Consider the following 23,841-nt stretch of genomic DNA (forward strand, 5'->3'; position numbering starts at 1 on the left):
TGTGATCCTCCTCTTCCCTCTTAAACCCCAGAACAAAGTCATTCTAAATGCTGATGTAACTCCGGAAGAGATGATGACCACTATTAAAGCCTTACATAACAGTGGTACCCGGGAGGCATTTTACATCCCTGTTTGATCAAATTGCTCCTATCTAGCATCTACCATGCTACATACAGTATGGGGGAGATTTTGCATAGTGCTATAGTAGGATTCCCTTGGCCCAGGCTTCGATCACCCGATCACTCTGATCAACCAAGATTCTAACTTACTCTTAAAATTTTTGCCAGACCTTATCTAGTTCTTCTCAGACTTAAATGGGGCATGCACAGGTGGGCTTTGTAAAACAGAGATTATATAATTTATATAGGCAAAGTCCTGGCCATTTTGGATTGGACTTGCTGTAATTCCATCCCCAGCCATGAGCCACACCTGCCTTGTTAACAGGCCAATTTCGGCTATTCCTTGCAGGACTCTATACATTACACATGCTTTAAATATTCTATCCACTTCTATCAATTTTCATAACAGTTAAATACTGCCTTTGGGTTCAGAACCTCCCCATACACTATACACCCAAGAGTTAAAGGGATATGCTGACCCCCCACTAATTGTTTGGTACCTTTCCCACTTTTCTATGCTGCTCCTAGCCCCGAATTCAAACTTTTTCAAATGATCTCCGTTTTATATCATGGCCCCCGGCTGGGACACTACATCTACCAAAATGCACTGCACCTCAGAGCCAACTGCCTGGTACCCACTGACCACTGCTTCATTCTGCTTCTACTTTGGGTGATCACTCAAAGATGTGGAGTAACAGAAGACATGTTACAGCTTGCCTGACACACAGAGGAGATGGTGATCACACGTCCTCTGTCTCAGAAGGGAGGGGGTGGACAGGGGAGTGGAGAGAGGGTTTAGCAGGCTGTGAGGATTTTTAGCTGCTTCAGAATGTCAGCATGTGATACAGACATAAAAGGCTCAATTTATGTTATAGAACCCTATTACTATTATAAACAAGCTTAGACTATGGGTGGGGATTGAACAGGGTTAACCGTTTCCTAACTTGAGTACCACTCACAAGGCAGAGTGCCCATATTCCATTTTTTAAGCTTTGTACTTTTCCCTTGTCCTCTTTATCTGGCAATACGAACATAGTCTGCCGATATATTCTGCAGACTCCTATTGTACTAATCTATGTGATGTTTTGTTTGGCAGTAAAAAAAAAAAAAAAAAAAAAAAAAAAAAGAAAGAAGGAGATGAAAACCTTTAAATAGAAATGCATAACAAACATAGTAAAATAGCTGGCACTGCTGAAAGTGTGAACTGGGGCCTTCAGCTATTACTAGAACTAACCATCCAAATACAAGTCTAATCAGCCCATCATCAAAATCTAAAAAAAGGGAAAGTGGCAAAATGTGTTTTTCCCTAAAAAGGATTTGCCCTTCAACCCTTCTAAAAAGTCTTAAAAAAAACCAAAAACAAATCATCACTGAGCTCAGGGAGATTAGCAAAAAAAAACCCAATGGAATACTCAATCAAGAGTCTCCATTGAATCCTGTAGTAAAGGCATCTTACCAGACTCTATGAGACAGGCCAATATTGTCCTTGTCCCCCCAAAAAATAAGGACCCCTTACTGGTTGAGTAGTATCGGCCGATCTCCTTGCTCAATACAGATTGCAAGATTTTTGCGAAGGTTTTGGCAAGGAGATTGGCCGAGGTGATCCCGAATTTGGTGTCACGAGAACAGGTGGGTTTCATTCGTGGGAGGTCAATCTTTGACAATATATCCAGAGCCTTTGCCAACATTCAGCTGGGGGGCATGGGATCCCACTCCATTCTGTCAGATGCGCTGAAAGCGTTTGACAGGGTGGAGTGGGGTTTCCTGTGGAAGTCATTGGAACAGTATGGTTTGGGCGCAGAATTTATAGGGTGGATAAAACTGTTATATACGTCACCTATGGCCAGGGTGAACGGGGACCCCACTGAAGGTTTCGAGTTAAGAGGGACCAGACAGGGCTGTCCGCTATCCCCCCTCCTCTTTGACCTATACATGGAGCCTTTGGCTGAAAGAATAAGGGGATCATGTGATGTAGAGGGTTTTGGTCTGAGAGGAGGGGCGGATAGGATTTTACTATATGCGGATGATGTCCTTTTTATAGATGACCCTAGAAATAACTTGGACAGAGTAATGGGTATGGTAGAGGAATTCGGTAGTATCTCTAGATTTAGTGTGAATTGGGGAAAATCTTCATTACTCCCAATAGTGGATGGGGAAGACAGAGGATAGAGATCTGAAAGTTAAGGAGTCTATAGAATACCTTGGAGTGGTGATTAGCCCTTCTGTTAAGGATTATGTTGCTTTGAACATCAAACCTTTGTGGGATAAGATAGGTAAGAAAGTTGAGACCTGGCTTAAGTTGCCCTTATCGATGGTAGAAAGAATAGCAGTTATTAAAATGGTAGTCTTACCCCAGGTCTTATACTTTCTAAATGCAGCCCCAGTTTGGATACCAGATTTATGGTTCAAGAGGCTTAAGGTCATGATGAATCGGTTGATATGGGGTCGTAAAAAAGTTAGGATTAAGTATGAGGTGCTGTCGCAGGAGGTTGGTAAAGGGGGTCTTGCCTTGCCTGACTTTCGGCTCTATTCTATTTCTGGTGGAGCCCAGGGTCTGGTGAAGTGGAAGACCTCCTTGATAGTGGAGTACATCTTAGCTAAAACAGGGAATTCTGGGAAAAGCTTCTATGAAGCACTTGAAGCTGGACATTGTGTGAGAGGTCCCCTAGTCCCCTAGAAGTTTTCGTTTAGTACACTTTATGATAGAGTGTGGATGATTGTGAAAAAATTATGTGGAATTAAGGGTTCTTTGGAGTGTACACCATTATGGGAGAACTGGAATTTAAAGGAATTTTTTTGCCAGGATCTGGCAGGATTTTGGAAGAGCAGGGGGGTGAAATTCGTGTCTGATTTATTTGAAAATGGAGAGTTGATCACATTTGTAACGGCACAAAGTAGATATAGGTTGTTAGATACCCACAGATTTTAGTATGCCCAAATAAATCATGCAGTATGTTGCTCACAAGGGTTAGCTTGGAGACACGTGGAATCACATGAATTAATTGATTTATTATGTAATTGGAAAGGGGTGGGTAAGTGCTTGCCGAAAATATATAGAATGTTAGTTAGAGAAAAAAAAGAGTGTCACACTTAGAGAAGATAAGGTCTAAATGGGAAAGGGCGTTTGGTGTGATACATAACACAGTGTGGGAAATAATAGTTAAGAATCTAGGAGTAACATCATGCAGTCCGGCACATAGGTTAATACACTTTAAAATTCTGTTTTGGCTCTATAGAACCCCTGAGTCACTATCTCGCTTTAGTAGACAAACTGTGAGCTGTAATAAATGTCACATTGAGAGAGCCGACATGATACATATGATATGGGCCTGTCCAACAATTTGTACCTATTGGGAGAATATAAGGAACCACATTGAGAGAGAAATGGGACTGTCTCTGCAAATGTCATACTCTATACCAGAGCTGTTATTGGGTGTTTTGGTGGAAAACGGGGAAAATAATTCACTACTGAACAGGATAATGGGATGTGCTAAGGTTCTGATAGCGAGAAGATGGAAGAACTGTTCACCCCCTGGGTTGGAAGAATGGAAGGGGTTGGTTAGTAAGGTGAAGAAATATGAGGAGATAATGGCAAGGAGATCTATTAAAGCAACCTTAAGGTTTCAGAAGCTCTGGAAACGTTGGAAAGATTGATTTATTTATTTAAGTTTTTTTTTTTTTCTTCCCTCCGTGCTATGGGTGGGTGGGGTGTGGGTGATTATACATTGTGAATTGTGATTCTTTGTTTTTACTATGGAAACAATAAAAAAATCATTTGAGTAAAAAAAAAAAAAAAAGTCTCCATTGATACATTGCCCCCTATAAAATTTGAATATGCAAGAATGGGGTCCGTGGAGCCTCGGTTGCGAGTCTCAAAACACGGGAATGGCCAGATATCCCTCCAGGGAAGGAAACCTGTTGGTAATGGGTTTCCCGCAACCGAGGCTCCATGGACCCCTTTCTTGCACCTTCTAAAAAGTCTGTTTTTGTGAATACTTTATTTCTAATATAACAAATGTTGGAGCAACTTTTTGGCTTTTGCTAGATTTACAACTGGGTGCAATTATTACCCTTGTCCATAGGTTGTGTACCTACACAGTCTAGCAATGTCCAATGAAGATGAATGTGTAAGGCTGGGCTTTTGTGCTGAATGTGGACAAAATGACACCAACATTTCAAGAAGGAATAACATAGGAATAGCACAGTGCAGAATTTTAGGAAAGTAAAAGAAAGCCCTACCTCGTGGTGGCGTTAGTTCAATCTTGTTAATTTCACAGAAACCAACAGGGAATATTGAGGGGGATAACGCATGGTAACAAAACCAGTCTGAGCCATCTGCGGCTTCAGAGCCGTCAATCCCAATCATTAGGTAGCCCTCAGCCAAAACCTTACAAAAACAAGAACAGAAGGTAAGTAAATGGCAATTACAGCAAATCAGACATTGAATAGATCTCACAGCAGAAGGTCATTTGAATGGGCCCGAACTTTGCAGTGTCATAGGAGTAATAGTAATACTTAATTAAAAGGGACCGTATTGCAAGATTTTAGGATTTGGGTTTGTGTGTGGGTGAGCTTGAAGACACTAAAAACATTTAACTTGATTTCAAGTGCCCTTACTTTTTTTTTTTTTTTGGACAAATGATGCCGGAATAGGCTTCAGAGCATGTCCTCTCCTCTCCCTGCTGCATACAGCTATACCTTATGATACTCTGGTACTGGGTCGCATGCTGGTGACTACGGCACAATCATTTTAGTAAACGAGCACCAATCTGCTCATTTACTGGACCTTTTACATAATTCGGGCAGGAAGGGCTGCATGGACATCATTAGTCATGTCCATGCAGCCCTTGCCCAAACACCTGACACCTTACCTCTCCCCGCTCCCAGTCTTCTCTCCTGTGCTCCGCAGCTTCCTGGTCCCTGCGGCAGCAGCATCTGAGAAGACCGGAAGCGTGGAGAGGTAAGGTTTTATGTGCGTGGGCAATCGTCAGCCATCGGGTGTGCATCGCTATTACAAGTAGTGATGCGCAGTCAGCGGCCGACGATTTTAGGTCCAAACCTAAACCAACCATCATCCCATGATCGTAGTCATCGGCCAATTGTTGTCTCTATAACACGGAACAATAAATCGCTCCGTGTAATAGCGCCTTAAAAATGCAGCAGTAAATTCGGTCTCATAAGGTATTACTGTATGCAGTGGGGAGAGGGAAGTACCAATGACACACAAGTGATCCCCCCCACCCACCACACCACCACCGGAGGTACACTTTAAACAGGTTATTTTCTGATGACACATTTCCTTTAATCACCTTTCTAATTGTTGCTACACATATTGCTGAAAGGTTTAGTGGATCGATTGCTTCCAGTTTCATCCCTTCCTTGAACCATTCAGAACTCTGGTCAACATCTTTTACCTAACAAAAAAAAACAGAAACAAGAAATAATATATACATAACTAGCTAAAGGACTTTAGCCATATACAGTATATTACACTGCATTATAACTATGCCTTCTGCTGAGAACAGGTCATCAAATGTTCCATCAGCAACCTGCCTGTACTTTCTGGCTCTGTCTGGTACTATAGCCATTTAACAGCTAAGTAGAACCCCACCAATTAAACATTGAGCGCCTATGCTTAGAAAAGGTGTCATTAGGACTGGATTAGCCAACCCAAGGCGCCAGGCAAGCGAGAGCCGATCTGCTACATTATAGAACCTAATATACGGCTCGATTATTTTACGGCAAGGGCTACATGGACATTGTTAATGATGTCTATGCAGCCCTTTTTCTCTCCATGTTTCCATATGTACTCCTACCTGTTTCCCAATGAATGGAAGCTTCCAAACCAATCCCTGAAGTGACTAGTGGCTCAGCCAGTCACTGACCACGAAAGGACATTGCCGCGGCCAGTGATTGGCTGAGTGGCCTGTCACTTCAGAGATGGATGTAGAAGACTTAGCGGCAGCTACTGTTAGCAGGGAAACACTAGAAGGACACAGGGGAGCATGGACAGGTAAGTATAAAACTTTATTTTCTATATACTTTAATCAGCCATCGACCCTGCATCTCTTATTACAAAGAGCGATGCACAATCGCCGGCCAATGATTTATAAACTTGCTGAAATACAATGATCAGCTGATGATGATTGAGGATGATGAGGAGTACATAGGGAAACATGGAGAGATAAGTAAGGGCTGCATAGACATCATTAACAATGTCCATGTAATGACACCTTTTCTAAGGATAGGCGCTCAATGTTTAATTGGTGGGGTTCTGCTTAGCCATTTAACAGAATGAGCAAAGCTATAGTACCAGAGGGAGACTTCCTGGGTCAGAGTACAGTGCTGTAGACCATGCCCCTCCCCCCCTCGCGCTCCCACTCAGTACAGGGAGCTCTTAAACCAAAGCTATGCTCTTAAACCAAGTCACAATTTTGAAAAACTGTGAGCTCTTAAACCAAGGTACCACTGTATAGTACTGTTCTGTAGCTACTGGGGAGATCTTTGAAATACCAATAATAGCAGAGGTTGTACTGAGAGGCAGAGTTAGAAGCTTTCTACCTACTGCACTAGCATTGAAGTCGAGTGCGACTTGCAACCAAAAGTCCATGAAACATTTACTTACATGAGGATCTAAGGCTAGAATTACACGGACCAATGGGGTCCGATAATAACTGTAAATGAGCTCCGATCTGCTCGATCAGCGCTCGTTTACTGGGCCTATGACACGGCCTGATAATCGTTTAATAAGGGCTGAAGTAACATATAGTTACCGATGTCCTTGCAGCCCTTGTTTAAACTGCATAGATTATCGGTCCAGGCTGCAGGGCCCTCTTCCTCTGTGCTTCAGAGCTGCCTGTCTCAGCTGACAGGCCGCCCAGCCAATCACTGGCTGCGGCGGTCCCAGCCTGTGATTGGCTGAGAGGCCTGTCAGCTCAGACAGGCCGCTCTGAAGCTGCAGCACGCGGGACCCGGTGAGAAGCACAGCGCAAGAGGAGCCCTGGACCATGCATGGGTAATGTATTCTTCTTTGCATATTGTCAGCTGCCGGCCGCACACCGCTATTACACGTAGCGATGCGCGGTCGACGCCTATAGGTCCAAAACTACATCAACGATCAGCCAATGACAACGATCGTTGTGTTAATTACACGGAACGGAGTCGGATAGGGCCGATTATCGTTCCGTGTAATAGTACCCTAACTGTAAAGACCCTTTTACAAAGACGGATTATTGAGCATTGCCAGAAAGGCTCATTCGGCTGATAATCAGCCTGTGCATAAGGGCCCTATTACACCAAAAGATGCCTGACAGATTATCTGACAGATTTTTTTTCTTCCAAAGTCAGGAACAGATTATAAACAGAGAACAGGTCGTAAAGATAAGACTGAGATTTCTCCTCTTTTCAAATCCATTCCCGGCTTTGGCTGAATAAATCTGTAAGATAATCTGTGATTATGCCTTCTGATGGCACTGCAAAAGAATTGCAATCTCAGCGATTGAGATTAAGCAGATTGAAGCCCCACTGCTTTATTTTCCATAAATGATGAGAAAAAAAAAAAAAAAAAGTACCGCTTTCTAAGGGTGCCTTTACACAGAGAGATCTAGCTGACAGATTTTTGTAGCCAAAGCCAGGAATGAATTTGAAAAGTGGAGAAGTCTCAGTCTTTCCTTTATGACCTGTTCCCTGTTTATAGTCTGTTCCTGGCTTTGGCTTCCAAAATCTGTCAGATAAATCTCTCTGTGTAAATGCACCTAAGTGTGTAGATTTTATTATGTTTGCACAATAAATACACTCAAAGAAAATGTTTTGTTGAACTTTATTTTACATTTTTCTATTCGACTGACCAATGAAATTTCATGTTCTCATATATAAATAACTTGGGTGGAATATACAGATGAAATACTTAGACAACTGTCTTCATTAAACTGTCTACATTAAACTCATGCTGCTTGTTCAAGTAAAAAGTGACCTTTTATCAACTGTAGATTGTGCTAAGTGGGCGAGGCTTCACAGCAACAGTGCTACTTAGTCCCGCCCACAGCATGTCCCTCCCCTCCATGTCATAACCACATAGGCCCGCCCCCTCGCCGACCATTGGAACAGACTGGCCTAAAGCTCCAGGCCCCACTCCCTCTAGGTCGGCCCATACCAATGGGCATCGGGGCCGTACTGCCGATGACGCCATGGAGGGGCAGGGCCAACGGTGATGCTGTGGGCGGCACAATCTGCAGTTGATAAAAGATGACTTTTTACTGGAACAAGCACTGTGACGTATGATATAAAATAAGGTATGAAAATTTACCTAAATTTATGCTAAATTTACCATTTACACCTGTGTAGCGAAGTCAGAATGCAAAAAGGGGGTGACAGTATCACTGACAATTTGACCACAGACTTGGCATGCAAGTACATTGGGTGCCTGTGAAGGTTTGTGTAAAGGTCACCATTCCTGATGCATACAACACTCTCTAACTGTGGTTCTCTGTTTTCAGCCATTATTATATGGTCATCTAAACTCCTGTAATGCTTGTCCTGATACTTACCAACGGTGGTGACATCCTGGTCCTGCTCGCAAGTATCTGTCCTGCCTGCACCTCTGCCACTCTCCTTTCTGGTCCTGGGTCCGCTAGTGTCCACAGTTCTCCCAAACTCTGCTGCTTCCTTCCTCCCACTGCTGCAATGCCACCTCTATCCACTAGGGTGCATGTCCAGCCTCTTGCTGAAGATTTATAGGGTCAGTATTTCTTCCGCAGATCTGTTCTATCTGCACCTATTTAAAGTTGCTCCGCTGTTCCTCCTTGCTTGAGCATTGTTGGATCCTTGTATTCCTAGCAAAGGTATGTTCCTTCATTTGTGATTGTGTATTCTTGGGGATACCCACTACCCACACTGGGACAACGCTTGTGGAGCGACCTTGTGCCCTCTAGGTGCAGAAGTCCAGCTTCTGCAACCTAACTTCATCATAAAGACCTAGAGGCCACTTAGACTCTGTTACTTGATGTGGCCCAAACCAATTCAGTGGCACAGAGGGTCCACATCTGCTGACCATGTTACAATGCCTGTATAGATTAGGGATAACCACATTCTTATAGTAAGACTCTCTTGCCCATAGCAACCAATCAGCTTTTATTTTTACTAGAGCTATATTAGAAATGAAAGATCTTCTGTAATTTGTTATGAATGAAACAAAGAATCTTACTATAAGACTGCTTCAGAAATGTTAGTCTTTGGTCTGAAATTTGTCATGTCAGTACACTGGGTAGTTTTTTTGCAAAAATCCTGACATTGGCTTTCCCACTTTAAGTTTGAAGGGTGTGATAATATTTTGAATTATACACTGAAAGAAGGAGAAGACCTATTTTGTAGCACTATTTATCCAGTTCTATGGAGTGTAATATAGACCAGAAATATTGTAATCTTAGTGATCTATGATGCTGTTAACTCAGGTCATTAGACCACAGGATTATAGAAGAAGTCTTACAAACTACAAAAACAGCAGACAGGCGGGGTGGGTGAGAAGATAAACAAGGGAACTTATCCTCGTGCCTCTGTAGCGCCACTCCCGGGTCCCATTCACATCAGTCGGGGTCCTGCTGCTCTGCTAGGTGCAACGTCATGACCCCGGCTGAGTGATTACCCACCTAGCCAATCAGTGACTGGGGCGGGACACTATCCCAGTTACTGACTGGCTGAGCGGGCAATCGCTCAGCCAGGCCCTGACATTGCTGCTGCAGGAGCCGGGTACGTGGCATACCCAGTTTCCTGAAGAAGATGACAGCTAGCGGTGACGAACGGGACCCTTGAGCGGCGCAACAGAGGCACGGGGTGAGTGCTCATCCACCCCTGTCTGCCGTTTACAGCTCATGGGACTTCCTCTTTTAAGGGTATGTTCACACTGAGCAAATCTAGCGGAATCCCACCTGGCTCAGTTTTTTAAACGGAATCACAATGGGAGGGCTCATAGAGGTGCCGTTTGACAATGAAGCGGGCAGGATTCCACGAAACAGTTCCACAGCAGAATTGCACCACATTTACTCAGTGTGAACATACCCTAAGCCATCATCTGGGCACAAAAATGGGCCCTATTGCACAGTCTCCATGGTCCAATGCTTATAATTTCACATTTTAATCTGGCAGTAGCAGGTAGTGCATTAAAAATGAACTCGTACACTTCTGGGCAATATAGCGCTACAAGCAATTTTCTCTTAAACAAAACAAAGGCATTGGTTGTGCTCCTGGGCACCCCTGGAACCAATTTAGTGAGCATATAAAAAGAGAAACACATCATACAGCAGCCGCAGGTAATTGTTCTAGAATCTTATAAATGTACCTTTGCAAATAAATGGGCAGGGGCATCATAGTGAGATTCCTGTTTCTTTAATATATCTATAAAATAAAACAGTAGATTGTAAGTCTAAAACAAAATAGGCACACGGACACAGGTAAAATGGTTACACACATATATATATATATATATATATATATATATATATATATATATATATATACATACACACATACATACAGTAGGAGGCATTCCTGCATACCTGATCTCTTAAAGCGATGACCTATACTTCGAGACCAACCAATGTGATGAATGAGAGGGCTGTACATGTGACACCAGAAATCGTCCGTTTTGTCTTCACTTTCTTCATACACCAATCGTAGTCTCCCTCCAATGACTGTGTCTACGACGGCAACCCGCGTCCGGCAAAGGTGTGTTTTGTCCACTACTTCTACCTTCATTAAAGGCTTGAATGGATACTGCATACTATCTGAAACCTTACAAGAAAACATGACAATTTGCAAATTTCCACCAGAAAAAAAAAACAGTCACCACCATGTTACAGATTCAGTATGCACTTCGAATAAACAGCATTGTTAAAAGAGAAATCCGCCTTTCACTTCAAGTAAACTATGCAATACATTGTGACTTTAGCCCTGCTACTCTAGCAGTCAGAGGTTGTAAGAGAGTTGTAAGTATATTGAATATGGGGAACAGCATGAATAGTTTTAGCTCCTTTTCTGTGTGCCTAAGGCAGAGGTCAGGGGGTGAATGTTAAGTGACATCAGGAAGGAAGAAGCATCAACTTTTTCTGCATGCTATTTGTGCTCCTTCGTTGTCACATTTTGGTTGCCTTTTCATGAAGCGCTACTACAAGAATACCAAAGTGTTACACAGCACATACTATATACGTCATTTGAAAGTTTGTTGGTCGTAATTTCTTTTTTGCTTTTTGGTATCCCTTATGTTAGCCTACCTTTTGCGCAAAATCTGGAGGAAGTGTCTTGGCACCAGTCAGTCTTTTGATTAAAAAGGCTTTCCAATTAGAGTATTTGTGTTGTATGGCTGTAAGGAAAGCAACAGAATAATAGGTTTTTCCACAACAGACAACAAAACAGTCAAAACCTACAAAAAAAATAGTTCGAAACATTAAAAGCCAATAAGCTAAAAAAACAAACAAAAAAAAAACAGCAGGTTAAATTGCCTTGTTATAGCTAATGACTTGTAGGTGTGAATCTCAGGGGACAAAGTAGAAGAAGAAAAAAAAAAAAAGATAAACTTTAAAGGGGTAGTGCGGCGCTAAGAAATTATTCACAGAACACACATTACAAAGTTATACAACTTTGTAATGTATGTTATGTCTGTGAATCGGCCCCTTCCCGTGTCCCACCACCCCCCGCACGTGTACCTGGAAGTGTTGGTGCATTATACATTACCTGATCCGTGTCACGCCCGTCCGCCATCTTGTGCCACAATGTCATCTTCGGCATAACTGTGCTCAGCCAATTGCGGCTGAGCATCTGATGACGCGGCAGAGGGCGGCCGGCACTAGGGACGATCGGAGAGCTTTGGCCGGCTGGCCGAAGATGACGTCGTGGCACAGAAGATCAGGGAAGGGGGTCGGCACGTGACAGGTATGTATAATGCACCACACTTCCACGGTACACGTGCGGGGGTGGGGGGCACAGGGAAGGGGGCGATTCACAGACATAACATACATTACAAACTTGTATAACTTTGTAATGTGTGTTATTCTGTGAATAATTTCTAAGCGCCACACTACCCCTTTAAAGGAGAAGTCTGGGGAAAATGAAAAATTTCCAGGAGGCAAGACAGTCCATAAAAACCAGTGCTACTTACCTCTCTCCCTGTGCCCCCGGAGTTTTTTAAAAACAGCACCACACCTGTCCACAGCTTGTGTGTGGTATCGCGGCTCACAACCCATTCACTACAGCTACAATACCAGGCACAAACCATTGACACAATGGAGTTGCTGTTTTTTTGGAAGTAAGCAGCTATGTTTTTCTAAACCTTGTACAATACCTTTAACCTTGTCTGTCTATTGCAGTTTATTTCCATAAGGCTTGCTGGAAAGCATGTCAATAAATGCTGTTAGGAACAGCCCAGGCAATAAGGCAGCCCCCATAACAATATACAAAAAGTAAAATAAAAAAAAAAGAATTGCAGTCAGAAAATAGAAACAGATTAGAATAAAAACATTTTTCTTCTATCTGATTCTAATCAGTAAAAGAAAATTTAGGTGACACATTCCCTTCAACTTCGTGGGAACTCTAATGCTGGGAGGGATAATCACAGGGAGTTCAGCATTACAAAGAAGCTACAAAGTTGCAGATAAAGCCTGCCAGGAAATTGTTTACATCAGCAATCTCTGAAGGGAGGGGGAGGAGGGGGGAGATGGAGAGCAGCTCTGACAGTTTTTTGTGTTTTCAGCAGAAAGCAGCGGCTCAGAACTGGGGAAGGAGACTGAATAAATAACGTATTGATAAAGTATGGAAGGAATTGTTAATCTCACCATGGGCAGCAACATATGAAAAGTCATGTTTGAGTGGAACACCCCTTTAAGTGTGAGAAATATATATATATATATTTATTATATAAAAAAAAAATTTGTGAATTAACCCAAAATTGTGCACACATACTTTGTGGAGGGACAAGGGGCTTTCCACTGCTAGCACACCAACCCACTGGATGGACGTCACTACTGCAGATGTTACACCAGAAGTCCAGGCTGGCATCATTTTCAAAGCCTTCATACCTTAGCAAAGCATTGTAGCCTGAAAAGAAGAAGAAAAAAAAACATGCAAATAAAGCTCTATTGTTAACGTACATAAATCTGAAAGACATCTCCATATCTTGAAATAAGGGGGTTACTTTAACTGGTAAGTTATGTGCCCCACACTATCTGTACTTGTGTGTACCTACCCTTAGGGCCCTATTCCACGAGACGATTATCGTTCAGAGTATCGTTAAATCGTTCGAATCTAAACGATAATCATTCGGTTGAATAGCAGTTAACGATTAATGACCGAACGAGACCTGGACCTATTTTTATCGTTGCTCGTTCGCATTGAAAAAGATGTCGTTCGCAGTAGTGAATAACGCAATAGCGACGACAAGACGTCCACAAGAACGATTATAAGTAACGATTATCGTTACATGTAAATGGGTGAACGATTTCAGGTCTTTTGCAATAGCGGTCGTTTGGATCATTTATTGTTAACGATTATGCGAACAATAATCGTCCCGTGGAATAGGGCCCTACTGCTTAGGGGTGAACAACTGGAATCAAAGTGATTTCCAATCTTTACCATAGCAGCGGTCTGCTGATGAATATGGCACGAGTTCAGCTCCTGATCCAACCCCATCATAGCACCATAACATGTAGGCAGCTGGCCTTAGAGACCAGGTGCCAGTGTAAGTATATGGTGAATAGCATCAATGAGTTATGCAATAAGCTTGGAAAGGTCACTAACCTGCTAATTTTACAACAACAGCAATCCAAAAGACTTTCTGAGAGAGATTGTTGTCAGTGTTGAGAACTTCTACTCTTACGCCTTCAGAAATGTCCCCCCAGCACGTCCCTATTGGTGCCTGTAAAAGTAGTAAATGATTTCAAAATAATTCACACATAATGGATAAAGTCAAAACAGAGTCAACCAAGCATATCCAAGTAACTTCAGAAAACTATATGTAACATCGGAGGGGTTGTCCAGAAGTAACAATTGGGTTTTATATTACAGCACACATCTATGCACCTCAATGGAGCCTAGTTGCAATACTAGCCGCAACTATTAAGCACGTGTGGTGCAGATTCTGGAAAAGCATAGCCATGTCTTTCTAATTCTGAACATCAAATACTTAGAGCTCTATTGCAAGAAATCTGTAACGAAATCCTAATCCTACATATAGGGTTAAAGAATAAATATTTTAACTGATCAACTGTATAAGGAGAGATGCACATTATTGTGCATTTTCACATTAATATTTTATTTTCTTTCTTTTTTTTTTATTGTAGTATGTCATAAGCTTCTGGAGCACATCAGCAGTATTGTGCATTATATATAAAGTGGCAGTGTGTGATAGATAGATAGATAATGTTCAACAGCACTTCCGATAAGATGCAAAAAACTTCAGTGCAGTGCAGCACAGCAAAATAGGTCAGTGTAGCTTATTTTGCTGTGCTGCACTTGCAAAATTTTTATGCATCTTATCGGGAGTGCTGTTGAATATACCTTCTTATTTAAGTAGAGCTTGCGGTTGGCGCGATTGACTGGCACACACTCTTTCTGCCATGCCTTCTCCACACAAATGCGACTTGATGGCAGATATCATAACGCCTATGATGTCTACCATATAGCACACTGTCAGACAGAAGGAAGACTGGACAGGTTAGATTTAAACCTGATACCTTGAGCTCCAGAGATTTGATTGTCACTTAATGTGTCCACAAGCTATGGTCATCTCTCTTACTTCTTTAGCACAGAGGACATATTTATGCAGAAGTCTATGACTAGACTTAGAGAGCTATGCTATGGCCATATCTCCTTCCCTATAGCAATATGATCCCTTACGCTGCAGTTAACATTCATAAGCATCTCGTTGTAGAGATAAATATGGACCAGTCATATGTGTTTAGTCTATGGGTAAAAATAAAAGTAAAAGTTTTTTTTCCCCTAAGACTTTCCCACCATGATAAAAAAAACACATGCTAAAGGCAAATACTTACGTGTTTAAAGCAAGTCACAGGAGCAGCCACCAAATTATTGCTAGTGATGTAGTTGCCCCAGTTAAAACCTTCTGCTGTTATGGCTATGAGACAAAAAAATAGAAATAATAATAATAATAATAATAATAATAATAATAATAATAATAATAATAATAATACAAGTATTAGACTGTGGAGTAAAATAAGTGCAGATGGTTCTTACCAGTTTTACTTAATGACTGATTCTTCAAGGTAGCTTGATATTGTGCATAAGCCGCCAACTTAGCAACTAATGGCTGTTTTTGGAGAACCTTTGCTTTTTTAGCAGGAGGTTTACCCTTAATTGGAAAAAAAAAAACCATTTAAAATAAAACAAAAATTTACCAGAGCAGATATAGTTATGCCCTACCTAAGGACACGTCAATTCTTTTTCTAAAATTGCTGGCCAATTTCATTGAGTATAATCTTTCAAGTATTTCCATGTAGTATACTTCCTGGTTTAATAGTGCGTTTACAAAGAGATTTATATGACAGATTTTTCAAGCCAAAGCCAGGAACAGAGTATAAGCAGAGAACGGGTCATAAAGGAAAGACTGAGAATTCTCCTTTTCTCAAATCCATTGCTGGCTTTGGCTTCAAAATTCTGTCAGATAAATCTCTCTGTGTAAACACATCGGGGGAGGTAAACAGGTGTTTCCAAGACCCTCACCCACTGGTCTCATATTGAAGGCTTATCGTTCCTTTAAAAGCATGCGTAAAGCCTGAGAAGAGTGCTACTAATAAATTACAGCAGTCTTCAGTCTTCTTATAAAGCAGATTGGGAAATAAAAGTCACATCACATCAGAGTCAGCATTTCTTATGGTGAGAATGACATAACAGGCTGCTATATTCTCGTTGCCAATGACAGCAGAAAGGTAAACAGAAACAAATGTGATTGAAAAAAAACCCACACAACTCAATATCCAATAGTAAAGATAAGGACTCGCTGGACAGTACCTGTAGTCTTGCCAGGATGCTTGCCTTCTTAGAATTTGAAGAATAACTTCGCGAGCAAGAGACACTGCAAAACCTCTTTGTTTTAGAGTAGAAAGCATCCCGAACCCCGACCATTCCACACATTTCACATGTAGCTAAAAGTAAAAAAAAAAAAAAACTAAGCAAAATTTAAAATGAGTAAATAAAATATATTGGATAGTATTAAAGGACAACTCCGGCCCTGATTTAAAAAAAAAACCTGATCTGAAACTCCAGTTGGTGTCTTTTTCTTCACTTCCTGGTTTGGGCTTTCCCATGATGCACTTTGTCTCCTATGATGTCTAACTGACTCTGCAAAACTATTAGTTGGCTTACAGCTTATTCAGCCAATCAGAGCTGAGCAACCCGAGTCATCTGACAAAGGGAAGCTAGCCTAACTGGGCTTAGACCCGCCTCCCTCTTGATGATGTCATTGTCACAAAATGGCTTCCACAGAGCAGCCTGGGGTCAGCAGTAATTAGGTAAGAATGAGTTTACTTCACTTCCTGGTGGGTGGTCGAGGGGGGAAAAGATAGGGAAGGGGGGGCAGATAGATGATTGAAGCATATTACAAAGTTATATAACTTTGCAATGTGTTTCAATTACTAGGGGAAAAAAAATTCCCTTTAACTATCTGAAGTCTATATACATACACCAATGAGTGTGTCTGGGCAGGAGAACCCAAAGATCAGGGGATTTAAAAAAACAAAATTAAAATAAGCAAGTGTTCACCTAACTGGCACTCTGACGCTGCTGTGCGGCTGCTTCCGGGTTCAGGGTCATGACGTTGCAGTAAAAATAGCAGAATCTCTCTAATCAGCCACTCACTGGCTGAAGCGGGGTCTCACCTCAATCAGTGATAGGAGAAACAGGTAGGACCTCATCTTAGAGGTAGCGACAAGTGGTGAAGGGTGGGGTGCCAGAAGAAACAAATGTGAGATGCAGGTGACCTGGGTAGGAGAGTTGCCAGCAGCAAAATAATTTTTAGGACACTGGAATAAGCCTTAAAGGACAACTCCCACGAAAAAAATTTTTGGCTTATTTAACACACATTACAAAGTTATATAACTTTGTAATGTGGTTAAATACCCGGTCTGGCCCCCTTCCCCCACTTTCCGACACCCCGGAAGTAAGAGACATCGCTGGACGGCGGACGCAGGTGACGGTGAGGCGGACGGTGGGCGAATGGAGTGGCGATCGTCACCGGAGGGATGGCGAGTATGGTGTCTGTGGTTTTTTTTGGGGGGGTCCCCGCCGGAGTTGTCCTTTAAAGTCAACATGTCACTAAGTGACTACATACTGAGTTGGAGGAACCGCTGGATAGGCATCAATAAAAGCATTTAGAACACATAATTGTTGCCTATGTCTATGTTTTTATCTTCATAAAATTTTTTATTCAGGCTATAATGTTAAGGAGGCAGGGCCTAGGTTGGGTCCTAACACTGCCAGTATATACCTCACTATGCTGTATGCACAGTGCTTGTTGCCAGATATGTAAATGGAAAGGCATACGGTATAATGCACTAGAGTCCAGGGAACCCTAGGACAATGAGGAAGATTTATTAAAGTATCACTGTCAAGATTTTTATTTTATTTTTTATTTTTTTTGCAGAAATCAATAGTACAGGCAATTTTAAGAAACTTTGTAATTAGGTTTATTAGCCGAAAAAAGCATTTTTATCATGAAAAAGCAGTATGAAGCTCTCCCCCCTGTCTTCATTGTTCTCCTATGGAGAGAGCTAAATAAAAGACCAAAACAGGACAACAAAGAGTTAATCTACTAATACCTCACTCTTAATCTCCTCTGACAGTCACCACTGACCTCTCTAAGCTCTGATTACAGCATTCACCCAGCTCAGTGCCTGTAATCAGGGCTGTGGAGTCCGAGTCGTGAAGTCGGAGTCTGAGCTAGCTTTGGCTGGAGTCGGAGTCTGAGTTGGAGTCGGTAAAAAAATGTACCGACTCCAGCTTTAAAAAATAGAGAATTGAATTTTAATATGAACTTTACAAGTTTTGCTCATGAATATATATTATGAGCAACAATCTAATAGGACACTGGCCCTATTACATAAGGGGAGTCAGGGAAAAGTTGTCAGTCACTATTTGGCAGTTTGTTTCTGAGCTGGAAGATTCCATTGTGTGGGGGGAGATCTGTGCTGTTCTCTTCCTGAATGCTGGATGACTGTATATGAGCAGCAGTGTAATATGAAGATATCCTGTGTAATATAGAAGAGGAGGAGGAGGAGGAGGAGGAGGAGGAGGAGAAGAAGAAGACATAAGTAGTGTAGCTGTAACCTCTGTCCTCAGTGTGGCGTTTTCTCTCTGGGAGAATATTGTGTTTTTCTTCCGTGTTCTATGGCTGCAGCTGTGTGTGTGTGTGTGTGTGTGTGTGTGTGTGCACGTGCGTGCTATGGCAGCAGTAGGCTGTGTGTGTGCTATGACTACAGCAGGCTGTGTGTGTGTGCTACAGCTGCAGCAAGCTGTGTGTGCACACTATGGCTGCAGCAGGCTGTGTGTATGTGTGCTATGGTCACAACAGGCTGTGTGTGTGTGTGTGTTGCGCGCTATGGCTGCAGCAAGCTGTGTGTGTGCTATTGCTGCAGCAGGCCTTATGTGTCTGCTATGGCTGCAGCAGGCTGTGTGTGTGTGTGTGTGTGTGTGCTATAGCCGCAGCAGGCTGTGTGTATATGCTATGGCTGCAGCAGGCTGTGTGTGTGTGTGTGTGTGCTATTGCGTGCCCCCACAGCGACCTTCTATATTACTGTGTGACCCCTCTCTATAGCTCTATGTGTGACCCCTCTCTATATCACTATGGCTGACCTCTATATCACATGTATCTGGCATTGTTAGCAGTGTTTCTTGTATGGTGAATATTTAGTTAGAAACATAGAAGACTGTCAGCAGCAACTGTCCATCTAGTCTAGTTCTGAGTTGTTCAGGACATGGAGGCTGGAGACTGGCTGCATCCACTGCACACACAGGAGAAGCTGCTTTATATATCTTTCCTTATTCCCTCAGAAGCCAGCCCAGGATCATGTAGGACATTAGGGAGAAGCTGCTGAGCCAGTGGGATAAATAACTCTCCTGGTATCTGACTGGCTATTTATGAAGGAGCAGGAGTCCGAGTCGGTCCTGATAAAATTCAGGAGTTGGAGTTGGAGCTGCGGCTTACCGACTCCACAGCCCTGCCTGTAATCCTCTGTTACCTGCTTTCTGCTGTTGGCTAACTACCTTCTCCCCCCTCTATAGACCAGACTGGGTACGCCTGATGCAACAAGTCACAATTTCCTGATTTTTTGCAGTGGATGGAAAAGAGGAGGGAGGGGGGGGACCTGAAAAAAGGCTTTTTAAATGCAGATAATGGCATATTTGGCTAATAAACCCAATTACAAAGTTTCTTAAAATCGCCTTGGCTATTGATTTCTGCAAAAATGTGCCATTTAAAAAGCCTTTTCCAATGTCCCCCCTCCCTCCTCTTTTCCATCCACTGCAAAAAAATCAGGAAATTGTGACTTGCATCAGACGTACCCAGTCTGTTCTAGGGAGAGGGGAGGGGGGAGAAGGGAGTTAGCCAACAGCAGAAAGCTGATAACAGAGGATTACAGGCACAGAGCTGGGTGATCGCTGTAATCAGAGCTCAGAGAGGTCAGTGGTGACTGTCAGAGGAGATAAAGGGTGAGGTAGTTGTAGATTAACTCTTTGTTGTCCTGTTTTGGTCTTTTATTTAGCTCTCTTCATAGGAGAACTATGAAGACGGGGAAGAGCTTCAAACTGCTTTTTCATTATAAAAATGCATTTTTGGCTAATAAACCCAATTACAAAGTTTCTTAAAATCGCCTGGACTATTGATTTCTGCAAAAAAAAAAAATAAAAAAAAAATCACGACACATGTTTTATCCAAAAAGTCTAATACACAAAAAAACCTTATAAATAAAGTCAGAAAAAAAATCATGTTATAAATAAATCCAAATCATCTTCAACAAAAAAAAAAAAAAACAAAGATCACAAGAGGAAACTATTATAGGACCACTGACCAATGCAAGAAAAAGTAGATAATCAAACTATGGACATTTTGAACCTAACCCCCTATATTTTAACAATCAGTATTATCTTTTCTTATCCATTGCATTGGGCATTCCACTATAGGGCTTCCACGTCCGTGAAACACTGAATGTGGGAATGAGGCCTTAATCTTGTAAACTTCCAACTTGGAAGGGTGCATCACATACCATGAGCCCTTTGAGAAAAAGCGTTGTTATGCTCAAAACATGCTAGGTTGTGGTGTCAGGACCTTTTAAAGTACTATGTGGTACCACTCCCTTAAAGGGGTTATCCAGTTAGGTAAACTATATGTTGAATCATCCCCCTCCTGGAGACTAACAATTCATTCCATACTTGTTATTATCTATTTAGTCTCCTTCCCCTATGTTCTGAGTTACTGCTTTCTGCTGAAGACACAAAAAAAAAAAAATCTCCCTTTTCCCCGAGTCTCTGGTAGGCTGTATCTGCAACTTTGTAGCTTCTTTGTAATGCTGGGAGGGTTACTCTGAGGTCAAGTTGTTGATGAGCTCACGGTGATTCTCTCTCCCAGCATTACTAAGTTGTTACAAAGTTGCAGATAGGGACCTTAGAAGGGTGGAGGGGGTTGACAGCAGAGATGGACTAAACAGCTCAGATACAGTTTTCTATGTCTTAAGCAGACAGCAGCATGCTCAGAACTGAGGGAAGGAGACAGAAAAGGTAAACACATGTATGAATTGTTAGTCTCCAGAAAGGGGGATGATTCAACATATTTTACCTTACTGGACAACCTTACTGGGTTCACACGTACCACATCCGCAGCGGTTTTAACGCTGCGAGTTCGCAGCAAAATCCTCTGAAGGTACCTGCCCATTCACTTCAATGGGATGACATACTCACAGCTAATTGTCATCACGCTGCGAGTATGTCAAAGTCCGCGTCCTTAACCCCGTAGCCCAGGTACATACTTTATCGGGTCCCTACTCCGGCCTACTTTGGGTGCTCCCGGCGCTCAGCCAATCAGTGCGCTGTGGCACACTGATTGGCTGAGCACCGCAAGACGCCAGGAGCCATTGAAGTGAATGGGAAGGTATCCGCAGTGGATTTCGCTGCAAACTCGCAGCATAAAATCCGCTGCAGATACGGCACGTTCGACGTACCCTTAAATAACTTGCAAACTAACAAAAGGCAGATGCATTTTCCACTAGTAGGATCTGAAGCTCATCTTTCCATGGCATTCTGCTCCCCCCTCCTGCAGACTCCGACGTGTTAGAATGACAGGAACAACGTTTTTCCAACCTGGGCATTAAGAACGACTGGCTTGAGGTGAGGTTTCTGGATGCAGGATGCCAAACCAGATGTGATCCCCATGCCAGTATTAGCTGCAGCATTTATGTGCACTACGGAGGCAAAGGGAGGGGCGAGTTTACTTTATTATTTTCCTGCACACCCCCCCCCCCCCTGGCCTTCTTTCAATTTTTTTATTTCAATTTTATAGGACTTCTCCTTTAAGAAACAAAGGACTGATAAAAATGCAACCAATATTACTGAGCAAGCAGTGAGACAGTCTGACTTTCCCCACAAACCATAGATTGCTGGTTGATCCCACAGTGGGATTCAATGACAAATACAGTAGTACATCTATGGTCAGCTGGAGAAAGGTAAATGAAAAGGACCATTTCTAAATTTGTGGACATCTGTGCTATTTAGAAATTATAGGACCTTCTACTTACCCATGCCAGATTTGCCGTCTGGATAAGTGTACACCTGCCCATTGTTCTTTATAATGGGGAGACTGGACTGTAATGGGGCCACCTCCTCTTCACTCTCGTCAGAGCTGGAGCTGCTGCTGGTGTCCTCACTACAGCTATCATACCCGTCAAACATTCCGAATGAGTCCCGTCTTTTCCGCACACAGTGTGAAGAAAGGTCAGCCTAAAAACACATATCAAGAACCAATAAGAAATCCTATAAGACATTACACTTAGATGACTGACAACCCAGGGGCTATTTGCTGCCCATATTACAATGGTCACTGTGGCTTTGAACAACTTCTCTACATTTGATTGCTATGTGATTCCTAACATATTTGTAAATTATTTCAGTAATCAAACACTGACTCCTTAACCCAGAAAAAAACAGCTCTAAAGTCTTGGCCACTAGGTGTTTCACGGATTTTGCTGCCCGCCACTAGTAGACAGGGGAAGTCTGTCTCTAGTAACCAACAGACCAGGACCAAATACAGGAAGTGAGGGCAGGCTTTTCCATGTGTTATGTGCAGGAGAGAGAGAAAGCCTGAACTTCTTCACTTTGTGCATTCACTCCACTATCTGTCTCTATTTGGTGTTGACCCTCACCCTACCCCCCTGCAATCTAATATGTTTATCACTAAGGGTAATCTAAAGACCACAGATGACAAAGACCTTCAACTTCACTGAGAGATCACGTTATGCTACTAATAGAGGTTTACGGGGAGGGAAAGAGGAGGACGAGCATGCAGCAGAAGACAAAAGCAGACACTGTTACAAATCTCATACGTTATCACACGGAGTGACCATGTGAAGGGATGAGACATTGTGAGACAGGAGTGAAGAATGTCGCACTAAAGAGCTGAAAACTGGAAGTCTGCACAGCATCTTACACAGCCACAGACTGGAGAAACAATAGACAGTCAGGAGCAGAGCTGCAAAGTTGTCAATTTAACCACTGAAACTTCACACATAAGGGAGTGGTAGGACTGGGTGCCAAGTAAATCCAAACTGTAATTAACAGCAGGTAATTAAAAGGCAAGCTAATCTGTGATGCAATATGTTAAAGGCATATTCAAAACCAAACAAACTCAAACATAACTTTTCATATGTTGCTGCCCATGGCGAGACTAATAGTTCCTTCCATACTTGTTATTATCTATTCAGTCTCCTTCTCCCAGTTCTGAGCTGCTGCTTTCTGCTGAAGGCAGAGCAGATGTTTACCGTGTGTACGCTGGGAGGAGTATATACAGTAAGCCCTTGCACCTGTGGGTTGCTGCTGCAGTTTTTTTTTTTTTTGTCTGTCATAGAGTCATAGATGTGCGGCCAATTTTCCCTTTTTTTCTGCTGAAGGCACAAAAAACTGACTGAGCTTTTCTCTCGTCTCTCCCTTCTCCCTTCTGAGACGGCTGATGTAAACAAGTCCCTAGCTGAAACTTTGTAGCAATTTGTAATGCCTTAAAGGGGTACTCCCGCCAAGAGCTAAAAAAATGTAATGCTCCCGAACCTAGCTGGCCTTACTCACCAAGTCCCCCTGACTATTTTGAGACATCTCCCATCTTTTTAGCTGCTGCCGTTCCTGAGTTACAAGTTTTTCTAAAAGCCAATCTATATCCAAGATAGGAAACTACATTTCCCTGTAGCAGAGCTGAGTTGGCGGGGACAGTGTAGCAGAGCTGAGTTGGCGGGGACAGTGTAGCAGAGCTGAGTTGGCGGGGACAGTGTAGCAGAGCTGAGTTGGCGGGGACAGTGTAGCAGAGCTGAGTTGGCGGGGACAGTGTAGCAGAGCTGAGTTGGCGGGGACAGTGTAGCAGAGCTGAGTTGGCGGGGACAGTGTAGCAGAGCTGAGTTGGCGGGGACAGTGTAGCAGAGCTGAGTTGGCGGGGACAGTGTAGCAGAGCTGAGTTGGCGGGGACAGTGTAGCA

At 42.6% G+C, this 23,841-nt stretch overlaps 1 protein-coding gene across 2 annotated transcripts in view; it reads right to left on the bottom strand.

The window, feature by feature from the left end:
* The window catches only part of MBTD1 (mbt domain containing 1), a 65,550-nt gene that overhangs the window by 34,380 nt on the left and 7,329 nt on the right, over positions 1-23,841 (bottom strand). For both annotated transcript variants that reach the window (XM_069951498.1, XM_069951500.1), the window contains exons 2-12: positions 21,902-22,103; positions 16,131-16,264; positions 15,357-15,471; positions 15,155-15,237; positions 13,902-14,019; positions 13,068-13,202; positions 11,384-11,472; positions 10,670-10,904; positions 10,453-10,508; positions 5,429-5,533; positions 4,359-4,506 (exon numbers count right to left, since the gene is read on the bottom strand). In XM_069951498.1, coding sequence (XP_069807599.1) covers positions 4,359-4,506; positions 5,429-5,533; positions 10,453-10,508; positions 10,670-10,904; positions 11,384-11,472; positions 13,068-13,202; positions 13,902-14,019; positions 15,155-15,237; positions 15,357-15,471; positions 16,131-16,264; positions 21,902-22,103 — 1,420 coding nt within the window. The remainder of the gene's footprint in view (positions 1-4,358; positions 4,507-5,428; positions 5,534-10,452; positions 10,509-10,669; positions 10,905-11,383; positions 11,473-13,067; positions 13,203-13,901; positions 14,020-15,154; positions 15,238-15,356; positions 15,472-16,130; positions 16,265-21,901; positions 22,104-23,841) is intronic.

Source organism: Dendropsophus ebraccatus, chromosome 14 (assembly GCF_027789765.1).
Source record: "Dendropsophus ebraccatus isolate aDenEbr1 chromosome 14, aDenEbr1.pat, whole genome shotgun sequence".
NCBI lineage: Eukaryota > Metazoa > Chordata > Amphibia > Anura > Hylidae > Dendropsophus > Dendropsophus ebraccatus.